General features: G+C 45.4%; 1 protein-coding gene across 1 annotated transcript; it reads right to left on the reverse strand.

The window, feature by feature from the left end:
* Positions 1–6,568: 6,568 nt before the first annotated feature.
* Positions 6,569–10,181, reverse strand: OCM2 (oncomodulin 2). Its single transcript, XM_043561388.1, has 4 exons — positions 10,121–10,181; positions 9,301–9,433; positions 8,743–8,852; positions 6,569–6,849 (listed from the first exon to the last, which is right to left on the reverse strand). Exons 1-4 carry the CDS (start codon positions 10,179–10,181, stop codon positions 6,824–6,826), a joined length of 330 nt encoding a protein of 109 aa, XP_043417323.1. The 3' UTR covers positions 6,569–6,823.
* Positions 10,182–13,639: the final 3,458 nt, after the last annotated feature.

The following is a 13,639-nucleotide window of genomic DNA, read 5'->3' on the forward strand; positions in this document are numbered from 1 at the left end:
ATCCTATCAAGCATCTTCTCTGACCACAAAGGACATTGAAAGGAGAAATCAGCTACAAGAAGACTGGAAAATTCCCAAATAGGTGATTAAACATGCTCCTGAGGAACCACTGAGTCAAAGGAGAAATAAAAATGGAAATAAAGGGACGCCTGGGTGGCTCAGTCAGTTAAGCCTCCAACTTCGGCTCAGGTCATGATCTCACAGTTCATGGGTTTGAACCCTGTGTCGGGCTCTGTGCTGGCAGCTCAGAGCCTGGAGCCTGCTTTGGATTCTGTCTCCTTCTCTCTCTGCCCCTCCCCACTCATGCTCTGTCTCTCAAAAATAAATAAATGAAAAAAAAAAAAAAAAAAAAGAAATGGAAAAGTTGCTAGAAACGTATAACCTAAGACTAAATGATGAAGAAATAGCAAATCTGAACAGACCAATTAGAGAATTTAAACTGTATTCCAAAATTTGTTTCAAATTATTTTAAAAAGCTGTAGTAATAAAAACAGTCTAGTATTGGCATAAAACAGACACATGGATCAAATGGAACAGAACAGAGAGCCCAGACATAAACCCATATATGGTCAATTAATTTGCAGCAAAGGAGCCAGGAATATACGATGGGGATAGTACAGTCTCTCCAGTAAACAGTGATGGGGAAGCAGGACAGCCCCACACAAAAGAATTAAACTAGATCTATTTTATATCAGACACAAAAATCAACTCAAAATGGATTAAAACTTGAATGCAAAATTAAAGACTTAACTTGGATGTAAAGACTGAAACAGTAAAACTCCCAGAAGAAAAACAGGTTAAGCTCCTTGACATTGGTCTCAGCAATGATTTTTTAGATTTGACCCCGAAAGCAAAAGCAACCAGAGCAAAAGCAAACAAGTGGAGAAAATACCTGCAAACCGCATATCTGATAAGGGTGAATCTGAAAAATATCAAGGAACTCATGCAACTCAATACAAAAAGACTCAAACAACCCAATTGAAAAATGGGCCAAGACATGTGTCCAAATAGACATTTGTCCAAAGAAAAAGGTCAAAGGTACGTGAAAACATGCACGACATCAGTAATCAATCATCAGGCAAATGCAAATCCAAACCGCAAAGAGATGTCACCTCACACCTGTTAGGTCAGTTTTTCTTTTCTTTTTTTTTTTATTTTTTTTAATGTTTATTTATTTTTGACAACAAGAGAGAGAGAGACCATGAGCAGAGGAGGGGCAGAGAGAGAGGGAAACACAGAATCTGAAACAGGCTCCAGGCTCTGAGCTGTCAGCACAGAGCCCCACACGGGGCTCAGACTCACGGACAGTGAGATCATGACCTGAGCTGAAGTCAGACGCTCAACCGACTGAGCCACCCAGGCACCCCAAGGTCGGTTTTTCTAAAGGACAAAAAATTTTTAAAAAGCTGTCCAGAACACGGAGAAAAGGGAACCCTTGTACACTGATGATGGGAATGTAAATTGGTGCAGCCACTATGGAAAACAGTTTGGAGGGTACTGGGAAAAATTAAAAATAGAACTACCATATGAACCAGCGATCCCACTTCTGGGAACATATCCAGGGGAAATGAAATCCTTATCTAGAGATCTCTACACTCCGTCTTCATTGTGACATTATTCTCAATAGCCAAGGTAGAGAGACAACCCAACGGAAGAATGAAGAGACAAAATGTGGCCTAGGTGTATACGATAGAACATTATTCCACCGTGAGAAAGAAAGGAAATCCTGTGGTTTAGGACAACATGGATGAACCGGAAGGGCATGATGCTAAGTGAAATAAACCAAACACTGCATGCCATCGTTGACATATGGAATCTTAGAAAACAAACAAAACCTCATAGAAAGGGAGTAGAACGGTGGTAGCCAGGGATTAGGGAGCAAGGGACACGGGGAGAGGCTGCTAAAAGGGTCCAGACTTTGAGCTGAAGCATACAGAAGATCCGTCCTGCCTCTGTAATAGCTCTCTCGGCAAAACCAACGCAGAACGCTCTTTTTGGGTTTCCCCTTTCTTTGTCAAAGCGAAAGCGACTTTGGCTTTCTTTCACTTAGTGAAACCACGTACTAATGCAGGTCTTATTGTAAAAGGGAGGCGGCGTAACTTGAACTTTTGAGGAGCAGGAACTACCTGTGTAGGCTTGTCTCTTCTACAGGTGCTAGCGAGAGCCGGTTAAACAGTCTCTGTAAGGCGACTGCCTCCGTGGATGCTGAAGTTTGGAGTCTGCAGCCAGGAAGCTGGGTAGGGAGAATGGGGGAGAGCGAGGACAAGCTGGCCCCCGAGAGAACAGACTGGAACTTGCATCAGTCTCTCCCTGCCTCCGGCTCTGATGCCCGGCGGGTGGGGGTGGGGGGTCTCCTCCAGGAAAAGCTGGTAAAGTTTGTCACAGCAGGAAAGACACACCCGGAGCTGGGAGCTAAAGGAAGACCCCACACCACGGAGAGGAGCCAGCGGATAAGTGACCACCCGTGCTGACTTCTGGAGCCTAAATACCATGGCTGCCTCTTCGCTTGAAAAAGCGAGGGAGGGGGGAGGCGCACAGGCGGATCATGCTGTCGCGTATTCCCATCTTCATATTTGAAATATTTCACGATTTAAAAATAATTTAAGGATGTGAATCCATTTATTTACCTTCATTGTAGCACTCCTAGGGATTCAGCATCTACTCCTTACCGGGAAAAGCGGACTCTTTTTGAAGCCAGTTTAAACCTCATTAAGAAGAGTAATCCTCCCAGTGACTAAGTTAACAGGCCAGGTGGAAACGAGCCTGGCGATTCCAATTTCATCGGTTGTCTTAAGTGTTTGCAAAGTAATACTATGCCTTCACATTAGCAGGAGAGATATAAGATAGGTTTTTGCTTGAAAATGGATTCCCGAGTACACATTACACAAAAGCAAACTGCATCATCACACAGAATGAACTCTGTGCTTTGCAAACCTGAACAAACAGACGATGCCTTCACATCCTTGCTGTTCTCCTATGCCTTGTTTCTGAGCTGGGGATAACTTTGGTGAAAACCTGTATACTTAAAAATTAATATATTTTGGGGGCGCCTGGGTGGCGCAGTCGGTTAAGTGTCCGACTTCAGCCAGGTCACGATCTCGCGGTCCGTGAGTTCGAGCCCCGCGTCAGGCTCTGGACTGATGGCTCGGAGCCTGGAGCCTGTTTCCGATTCTGTGTCTCCCTCTCTCTCTGACCCTCCCCCGTTCATGCTCTGTCTCTCTCTGTCCCAAAAATAAATAAAAAAAAAACCGTTGAAAAAAAAATTTAAAAAAAAATTAATATATTTTGTAATGTCCAGATGCTGCAGCAAAACACCCAATAATCTTTGAAGTGTTTTGGCAATTCTTATTGTTAGCCTCAACAATGAAGCACATTCAGGGGACTGGCTTTCAGATCATGTTCCATTAAATGATAAACTACGCCACCAAACTGTAAGTCAAAATTACAGTTAAAAGTAGTCCAAATTAGGGGCACCTGGGCGGCTCAGTCAGTTGGGTGACTGCCTTTGGCCATCTGGAGGTTCGTGAGTTCAAGCCCCGCTTCAGACTCTGTGCTGACAGCTTGGAGCCTGGAGCCTGCTTCGGATTCTGTTTCCCTCTCTCTCTGCCCCTCCCCCACTCATGCTCTGTCTCTGTCTCTCAAAAATGAGTAAACATTAAAAAAAAAATAGTCCAAATTAAAACCACTTTCGCAGCCCTGTTTTAGAAGCAATTAGGAAAAACAGTCTTCTGTAACCTATCATGCACTCATTTCAAAGTCGAAATACATCATCCCACTACTCTCTTGAGGTAGGTTGGTGGTCATCTGCAAATTAGTTAAAAATCGAGAAAGCAAGCACAAAAATACAGTTTTTTACGTACTTGTCAATTTCTTTTCTGGATTGTTACAATTTTAGGATTTTTTTTCCACTTTTGATTTGACTCCGGGTATGCTATATTTAAAATCTTTCCTCAGTATGTAAAAATACAAATGAGTCCAAAGGAATGAGTAGAAATTTCAGGAACAGAATAGTATGCAGGGCTTTCATTCATTCGCGTGTGGGGTACATCTTTGGCGTGAAAGTTTTTTAAAATCAAAATTTGTTACTTTGGCTCAGTGACAAAAATTGGGTGAATTCTACATCTGTTTTTCATTTCTCTAGTTACTATGCTCCGTTTCTTAAAAGGCTTCAGTCTTATTGCATTGTTGTATAATCCTTCCAGCTGGAGATAACCAGTGTTAACATTTTGCTATGTACCGTTTCTCTCTTCTTTGGTGAGGTGCATATTAAATATGACTCATTTTAAAATGAATTGCTTTGGGGGTGCCTGGTGGCTCAGTCAGTTGGGCATCTGACTTCGCCTTGGGTCATGATCTCACAGTTTGTGGGTTCGAGCCCCGCATCAGGCTCCGTGCTGACAGCTCAGAGCCTGGAGCCTGCTTCCGATTCTGTGTCTTTCTGTTTCCCTCTCTCTCTGCCTCTCTCTCTCTCTCTCTCAAAAATAAATAAAAATTAAAAAAATTTTAACTCAGAAAATAAAAATCACTAATTAACAAATACATTCAAATGCCCAGAGTTGTTACCTGAATTCAGAGATGGAGTTCCTCCTCCCAACAATGTAATTAATCAAAATCCAAACAACATAATTAAAAATTGATATGAGTAAAGACAAGATTGTTTTATTTAAGCATACCACCCAACACTTTTTGGTTGTTAAATACAGAGAGATGGCTCCTTATGATTGCTACTTACTATCTATTTGATGGCGACTCTGAAATTAAGCTCCTAAAACTGAGTTGGAACAAGGGAAGAGCAATGTATCTGCATTGGGCGAGCATAATTGGACTTGTCACTTTGAAACAGTTGAATGAAGAAAATTCATGAATAACCAACCATAATTCTATCCGTGGAAAATGTGTGGCAATTTTCCTTCCGTAGACATCCGTCTCCTGAGGATCTTCCCCAAGGCAGGATATCATGATGACCCAGTGCACAGTGGCCCCTGGGTGCTCCATATAACCCCTCCAGTCATTATCCCTAGACAGACGCCCTCCTGAGGGAGAGAAAAGAAATAAGAGAAACCCAGGATCTTCACCTAGATTAGGGCGATGTTGCCTTCACAGCTCCAGTGGGTGATGGATTGCTTAGTCAGCTAATAGCTCATAACCTTTACTTTAAAGCATCATCATGTACCTGGCTTCTCGGAGGCGTGTGGTGGCCAGAGCCTCCTGGAAGAGTGTCGCAGGCTCACTCTGAGGTATTTAGAGTTGTAGCTGGGATAGAGAACCATTAGCTGGGAAAGGCTAATGGAGCCAAGTGAAATAAAAGAAGGTGTCGCATGGAGAAGAAGGCACCATGCGGATCGTTTGAAGAATCAAAGCTCCGAGGTTTATCAGTATTGGTCGAAAAGGCCCTCTTGATGTCTCTCTTTTGAGCGATTCCCCGATGCACCTGGGAGACATTTGCACACACGGAGGGGAAGCTGAGGTGGGGAGAGCCTCACCCGCCAGATTCCTGCCAGGAAGGCTGGGGCGTGAAGAGGGAACAGGAGTGCCATTTAAGGGCTTTGTCCCTCAAGATACCACCTCTAATATTCTTTGACTGTTCTTCCAATTGATGCACTTTGAAATCTCTGATGTTCCCTTCAGCCTCAGTCTAACGCAGCGCTATAGAAATCACGTGCTTGTGCCGGTTGAATTTTTTTCCGAATGCATATGCAAATAAATACGTAGTTATGAAAATACAAATGTTGATCCCCGGCCCCCTCAAGTCACCTAGAGGCCCCTCGTATACACCTCACACTTTGAAAAGCTGCCCTAACGCGGCCCTTGAAAAAAAGGATTCAAAACTCGCTAAGCTACATGGTGTGATGGAAGCAATCCAGGAGAGCCCAGGGCCTCATGAGCTTGGGGGGTGCAGTGAAAAGTGGGAGCCTTTCAGCAGGCTCCCAGGAAAACGCCTCAGCTCCCCCGTCTTGAAGTCCTCAGCTCCCAGGGTCAGCCAGGAAAGTAGTGGCTGCGAAAGACAAAGAGCAGGTGGCAGAGGGCTGGGTCAGAGCGGGCGGGTCTCAGATACCTTGCTTTTCTAAGAACAAACAGACAAAGGCAGGCTTGAAAACGGGTCTGCTTGTGCCCACCGGCTCAGCAAGTCTCCTTGGCTTTGGGGCCACTGCAGTCACACACTTGTTTTCTGTCCTGTCCTATTTGCTTTTAAGGCTGTTTTATGGTGATCTAACACCGAGCAGCAGAAAACACATAAGAGTGATTTTACGCTCTTTATAAATCTCTTCATATTAATTTCAGACTCTGATAACTCCCTGACCCAAATCCTGCCCTGACAGTGCCATTTGTGACTCCCCCCCCCCCCCCCGCCCCGCCACCCAACCTGTTTTCTCTGATGGCTGGTACACTCCATTGTGACTTGCTGAGGGCTTGATGGGACCAGAAATCTTTCTAAAAGCCTCGGTCCCCAGATTGTTTTCATCCCCCTACCTTGCTGAGAAAAAACAAAAAAATAAAACAAAAAAGAACCCACAAAAAAACAAAAAAACCCACCACACACACACACACACACCCACACATCAGCAGATGATGAGAAACGTATCTTTATTGGGTGAATTTAAAAGGCATCGTCTGCCAAGGGCCTTACAGGAGTCATCAGGGCGTACTGACCACCGAAAATTCACGAGTGACTGCCTTGTTACCTCGCCAAAACAGGGGGCAAATTGGAGAAGCACATCCGGGGGAATGAATACATAAATTAGGGGCAGGTAGTGGGTTTCCCATTTCTAGGGGCTTTGGAGGCCTTCTGGCTGATTGTCTCTATCTCCACAGCCTGCGGCTTTTAAGAATGCACCATTTCCTGGAATTCTAGAACAGAAGAGGGTGAGAAAACATCAGTGGAGATGGCTTGGTATTTTACAGACAGGCCGTGTGGCCAGTGAGAGCTCAGAAGAGGAGGTTGTCAGATGGTGGGCTTGGCACCCCTCTCAAGGGCACAAAAGGAGGGGGAAAAACGTGTCACTGACTGCAGGTGCAGGAGGTCTAGAGCGTCCCATCTTCCTGCATAATCTAACAAACATCTTTAGCTCTGCAGCAGAGCCCCTTGTATGAGAACTTGTCAGCCCAGGGGCACCTGGGTGGCTCAGCCGATCAAACATCCGACTCTTGATTTTGGCTCAGGTCATGATCTCACGGTTTCACGGGGTCGAGTCCCACATCCTGCTCTGAGCTGACAGTGTGGAGCCTGCTTGAGATTCTCCCTCTCTCTCTGCCCCTCCCCAGCTTGTGCTGGCTTTGTCTCTCTCAAAATAAATAAGTGAACTTGAAAAAAAAAAAAAGAATTTGTCAGCTCAGCCATTTCTCTCTGACGATGCATGGTATAATGGCCTGTCGCAATCTGGGGCCGCTCAACTTTCTGTCTGGCTACTTTAAGATAGAGAAGGAGGGTTTTCTTCCTTTTCTTCCTCCTTTCTGCAGACATAGGAAACAATTCACAGAGTGGGCCTTTGAACTCCCTTTTCTCCCTTTTCTCTGTTGAACCCTAACCTTACCCTCAAGAGCTTAGGTTACTAAAAGAAAGACGACAATGATGATGGTAACAATAATGATGAGTCGCTGCTGCTGGCTGGAGTCGAAAACCGGAGATTTGCTTTATAGTTCTTGGTACGCTTCGCCTATTTGGAATTTTTCCGTGGTTAGATTTAAATAAATCCATCTTCTTTTACCTAAACTCTTGTTGTGAACTATCTATAGAAGCTACATTAACTCCTGCATAGTAAGTTATAGTGGTATCACTTGGACAGGTTTTTAAAATGAGAATCCAAAGTAGCAAGTTTTAATTTCCAATTAGTACCGCCGTAAAGACCAGGCATAAATTCTCCCGAGTTGGCATGCACAGTGTAGCTAAGAAGCGTGTAAGCAACATGACTGAATCGGATTAAAATAATCCTCCAGCCATGTAGTTATACTAAACTCTGAATATAGGGCTCTGCACACAGAAGACCCCGTACATGACGTTTGATCTATTCCCTAATATTGTCCGCTTGGGCTACTGTCCAAGAAAATGTGTTTGTTTAACCCCTTGAAAGCTAAGAGGCTTTCCTGTGCAAGTCAATAGACATTTTGGGGGCGCCTGGGTGGGTCAGTCGGTTAAGCGTCCGACGTCAGCTCAGGTCATGATCTCGCGGTTTGTGAGTCCGAGCCCCGCGTCAGGCTCTGTGCTGACGGCTCGGAGCCTGGAGCCTGTTTCGGATTCTGTGTCTCCCCCTCTGCCCCTCCCATGCTCATGCTCTTTCTCTGTCTCTTAGTAATGACTAAACATTAAAACTAAATAAACATTAAAAAAATAGACATTTTGACATGAGACACACTTGAGAATGTCAATCCTTCCCTTATTCAGAGGGGCTCAAATCCCAGCAGTGGCAATTCCTTAAATTATTTCCAATTTGCATTGGGCATCTTGCAAATCATTAGCCAGGCAATAGCTAGTCCCCTGGTCAAGTGAAGGCTATTTTTTGGGTCATAGACAGTGAGTGACTCACAGGACCAGCTTCTACGATACATCCCCAGGCATCACGCTAGTCTCTACATATATCATTTGTATCCTCGCATTAGGCCCATTTTACAGATGGCAAGACTGAAGCGCAGCAAGGTTAAGAAAGAGAGATTTTAACTAACCACATCTGCCCGATCTCATGGCCCAATCCCCCGGGTTGCTTCAGGAGCTAAGTTCTTTTGTGCCGTGTACAGGTGTGAACGTACCGTCGGCCCCGATTTTCCCGTCACCGTCATTATCCGCAGCCGCCATCAAGGACTTGGTTTCTGACTCTGTCAGCTCTCTAGCGCTGCTCTCAAACTTCTGGAGGAAAAACCTGCAGGGCAATAAAGATTATGGAACTTTTCTGAAAGACCACACACGTCTGTGCTAACCCTCTCTTTTCCTCTTGAAGCCAATCATCCGTTCCCAGCAACTGCGATATTCAAAGGTCTTTGCAAGCCAAACTCGCCTTCCTTGTAGAAACGAACAGTGGGCATTTTGTTTTTAAAAGTTTTTCTTTCTTCTTCTTCTTCTTTCCAGGGGCGCCTGGGGGGCTCACTCGGTTTAGCATCTGACTCTTGATTTCGGCTCAGGTCACAGTCTCACGGGTTCATGAGTTCGAGCCCCTCGTTGGGTTGTGTGTTGACAGTATGGAGCTCGCTTGGGGTTCTCTCTCCCTCCCTCTTTCTCTGCCCCTCCCCTGCACACACACACACACACACACACACACACACACACACACCACTCTCTCTCTCTCTCTCTCTCTTTAGGACAAAACTTACTTAAGCTCTTCTTCATCCAGATACCCACTCTGGTCATTGTCTATGAACCGAAAAACATCCTTCACCTGACTGGCCGACATCTTGGAGAGGCCCGACGTCTGGAAGAATTTTTGGGGTTCAAAAGTATCTGGGTCTGAAGAACAGAGAGAGGGTTATTCTCAGGCTCACCGGATCACCTTCTGTATCGGGGCCAAGGTGCTGAAAACATAGGTCATCAAAAGCCCTCCTCGGGCCATCATTGAGCTACAAGGACGCTCTGCTCTCCACTTTTACCAAAAGACAAAGCCTATGTTAACTGACTAGAATTTAAATAAAGACTTGGAACAAACAAACAAATAGATTAAAAAAACAGAGACAAAGAGGGGGCTATGACTGGTGCAAGATTTCGAGGCAGCCAAGACGGGGCAGCTTGGTGATGGCTTCTCCTGTGTCCCTCCCCACCTTACCTGTCCACTTGCTTTTACCCATCTCTTGTCCCTCTCCTCTGGGCCACCCCACCCCCCTTTCTACAGGCTGTGTGGCCAAGAGGCACTGGTCTAACTGGTGGGGCGAAACGCAGTCACTGGGTTCCAACAGGCATCCACAGGCTGCTGCTTCTTCTTCTTTTTTTTTTTTTTCACTTTGAGTACATTCCTTTGGCCTTACGGAAATGTAACCATATGCTCAGCTCTCGTATCTCTATAATTTTAGTTCTTTGGTTGAGGACCGTTTTAGTCTCTGATCCCACGAAGTTTCAAATGTTCACATTTTTAATTTCCGTGGCTTTGCTGGAGGCGTGACTACGTGGGAAATACGCACCCCTGCCTCACTTTCCTTTTACCTTGGCACTCCTGCAGGGCTGCGGCAATGTCGTCAGCACTAAGGACGTCTGTGATGCTCATTTTCCACCTGTTCACACAGAACACATGAGATGTGGTAAATGGCAAGCGGGAACACGCACGTCCAGGAGCACGACCCCTTCCCAGGCCCCTGAAACTGTCTTTGTGGGGAAGGCTTAAAACGTGATAAGCGTGCCGTTGTATTAAGCGATGGGACAGAACACCCCCATAAAAACCATAAGCGGGAAGGATCCCAGCCCCCTGTGTCTCCGTGCCTTCTCCTTAATGTTCTTCAAAGACAAAATTAAAAAAAAATACAACTTAAAGCATGACTTGATCCCGTTTTCTTGTAAAAACTGTATTTGCACAATCAACCATTCATGTAGCCGTCTACAAAACGTTCAGAAGTAAATCACGTGACAAAGGCAGTGGCAGTTTCCTAGACCAGCCTGAAAACACAGTGCTACCAATTCCTCTCACAGCTTGGCCTCCTCGGAGACCTTTGGTGGAAAAGATGCTATCTATCCCGAAGGATGCGAATCAGAGTCACGAAAAAGCCAACTGCCAGAGGTCAAAATCCTTCTAGGAGTCAAGCCCACGGGGAAAGAGACGTCTGAGCACAGCCTGCACCAGCCTAATAGGAACGCATTAGGAAAGAAAAGTCTGGGGTCTCGAAGGTCCACCAGCTACTTACCGTTTTAGACTTTCCCCCAAGAAGAATCAGGGAAAAGAGTCGAAGGAGCAAAAAACAGATGTGCTTTTGCTGCCTTACTGACCTATCTTATATAGGATCGAAAAAGTGATAGTAAGAACCTCTTAGATTTCCTTTTCAAGGATCAAGTAGACGTAGCTCAAATGTCTTGCCTTACTAATTAAACCTCTTTTTTTTTTCTATTTATATCACAAGGGAATGTGGGTGGGAACAGCCAATATTGAAGAACAAACCTCAACAAACCTTAACTAGGGTTTCAGTTCTGCAAACGAACCCCACGGGCGGTGTGGAGAAGACGCCAGAAGCCTGGCAAAGAGGACAGAGTGGCTGAAACGAGGTGAACGCAAACGGAGGCGCTCTGTAAACTGGAAAGGGCTCCCCAGGTGACAGTGGCTGCCGTTTGAGGCAGGTCTGCTCTTAACCTCTGAGGCTGTGGACGTGCGAGGCTGACTTTGGTCCAGGGTTGACCCCAAGTCAGGGTCAGATGGACACAGTAGACTCGTCCATCACAGCAAATGGCACTGGATGGACGACTTTCCAAAGAAGTCTTGACTCTGATATTTCCCGGCTCTCTCCTACATTGCACACACGAAAAAGGCAACGTGGAGGAAAGCACCCAACCATTCCCAAACCCCAGATCTAAAATTGCAGGAAAAATGGGAGGCTGGCATTTGAGACCTCCCTCAAGGTTTTTTTGCTTTTGGTTTTTTTTTTTTTAATGTTTATTTTATTTTTGAGAGAGAGGGACAGAGCATGAGCAGGGGAGGGGCAGAGAGAGAGAGGGAGACACAGAATCCGAAGCAGGCTCCAGGCTCCGAGCTGTCAGCACAGAGCCTGACGTGGGGCTCGAACTCACGAACCGTGAGATCGTGGCCTGAGCCAAAGTCGGACACTCAACCGACTGAGCCACCCAGGCGCCCCTGCTTTTTGTTTTTTGTTTGTTTTTTCGTTTTTAGCTTTTAGCAAATATTTGTTGAATCCCTATGTAGCCAGCACTGTGTTAGACTCTTTTCTTTAATCGTGGTAAAAAATACGTAATATAATATTTGCCCTTTGAGCTGTTTTTAAGGATACGTACGGTAGTGTTAACTATATGCTCATGGTTGTACAAGAGATCTCTAGAACTTTTTCCTCCTGTAAAACTGACCTCTATGCCCATTGAACAAGAAGCCCCCCTTCCCCCTCCCAACACCCTGGCAACCACTGTTCTCCTTCCTGTCTCTGGGAGTTAGACTACTTTAGACACCTCTTGTAAGTGGGATCTTGCCTCATTTGTCTTTTTGTGACTGGCTTATTTCCTTAGCATAATATCCTCGAGTTTCATCCATGGGTTCATCCCTGTAGTGACATATGACAGGATTTCCTTATGTTTTAAGGCTGAATTCAAATTTAAACAAAAATTTTTTTTTTAACATGTATTCATTTTGGAGAACAGAGAGAGACAGAGTGCGAGCGGGGGAGGGGCAGAGAGAGAGGGAGACACAGAATCCGAAGCAGGCTCCAGGCTCCGAGCTGTCAGCACAGAGCCCGAGGTGGGGCTCGAACCCACAAACCGTGAGATCGTGACCTGAGCCGAAGTTGGGCACTCAACCGACTGAGCCACCCAGGCGCCCCTGAATTCAAATTTTTTTAAAGTCAAAAACCAATCCCATGTTGCAATCAGAAATAGTCAGTGGCTTCGAAGAAGACAATTCAGGATCGTTAGACTCTTCCCTGGGAAATACCGTCAGGATAGTCACCTTTAGTTTGTCCCCAAATACACCCCCCTACGTACTCCCAGCATTGCTGGTGTCGTCAATGAAAACTTTCTCTCAGGAACACCCACAGCATTTCTTAAATTACCAAACATCAAGTCGGCACTATTTCTGTCTTGCCCACATGATATGCCCCAATGCCTGGTACAGTCCCTGACCTAGTTAGGTGCTCAGTAATTATTTGATGAATGGATAAATGAAATCGGCAAAAAAGAGCTTGAAAACAGGATTACCAGCCAGCATCAACTTGCCCAGCCCTAAGAAAGCAGTTTCTGAAAATCAGTCTCAAGAATGTAGGTTGCTGACATTAAGTTGCCATAGAAACTCGCTGAGTCGTTTCTTTCTGTGGAAGGGCTTACAATTGTCCATAGAGATAAAAAAACATTTAAAAAAATCTTCCCATTTAAATGAAAATAGCATATAGGTTAAACCAAGACACTTTAGATTTTCATGCTACTTTTCTGATAGGGAGGGAGTAAAGATAAGAAAGACCCAGTAAACATATCCTCTGAATCAACGAGGCAGCCATGATTATATGTGAATTCCAGTGTGTGCAATCTGGGGGTCAAAACGTTGGTTCATGCAAAAGAACAAATATTGTATGGCTCCCTTTTTATGAAGTCCCTCGAGTCATTAAATACACAGGGACAGAAAGAATGGTGGGTACCAGAGAGTGAGGGAGAGGGGAGAGGGGGTAGATGTTTAATGGGAGCAGAGTTTTGGGGCACCTGGGTGGCTCAGCTGGTTGAGTGTCTGACTCTTGGTTTTAGCTCAGGTCATGATCATGCAGTTCGTCAGGTTGAAGGTCTGTGTTTGCTCAACTCTGTATCCCCAGTGTGGATGCAAGTGAAGACCAACCAAATGAGAACAGGCAAAGGCTATTAATCCAGAGCCTCCCCGAGCAAGGGAGTGAGCCCTTGAATTCAGCAGAGACTCAAAGGCAGGCAGAGGAGCGGGAAAGCTTTATAGCGGAAAAAAGAGAGGGTTCACATATGTCCTGAGAGGAGGCTGTTGGCCTGGGAAAGCTGACCATCCTATGTGACGGTGTGAGGGGA

The sequence above is a fragment of the Prionailurus bengalensis genome, chromosome E3, assembly GCF_016509475.1.
Source record: "Prionailurus bengalensis isolate Pbe53 chromosome E3, Fcat_Pben_1.1_paternal_pri, whole genome shotgun sequence".
In the NCBI taxonomy this organism is placed as follows: Eukaryota; Metazoa; Chordata; class Mammalia; order Carnivora; family Felidae; genus Prionailurus; species Prionailurus bengalensis.

Excerpts from the sequence above, each read along its gene's own strand:
- OCM2 (XM_043561388.1), bottom strand. The coding sequence starts at position 10,181 with ATGAGCATCACAGACGTCCTTAGTGCTGACGACATTGCCGCAGCCCTG. Across the intron at positions 9,434-10,120 it reads AGCCCTGCAGGAGTGCCAAG|ACCCAGATACTTTTGAACCC; the intron begins GTAAAAGGAAAG and ends TCTGTTCTTCAG. Across the intron at positions 8,853-9,300 it reads CTGGATGAAGAAGAGCTTAA|GTTTTTCCTCCAGAAGTTTG; the intron begins GTAAGTTTTGTC and ends ATTGCCCTGCAG.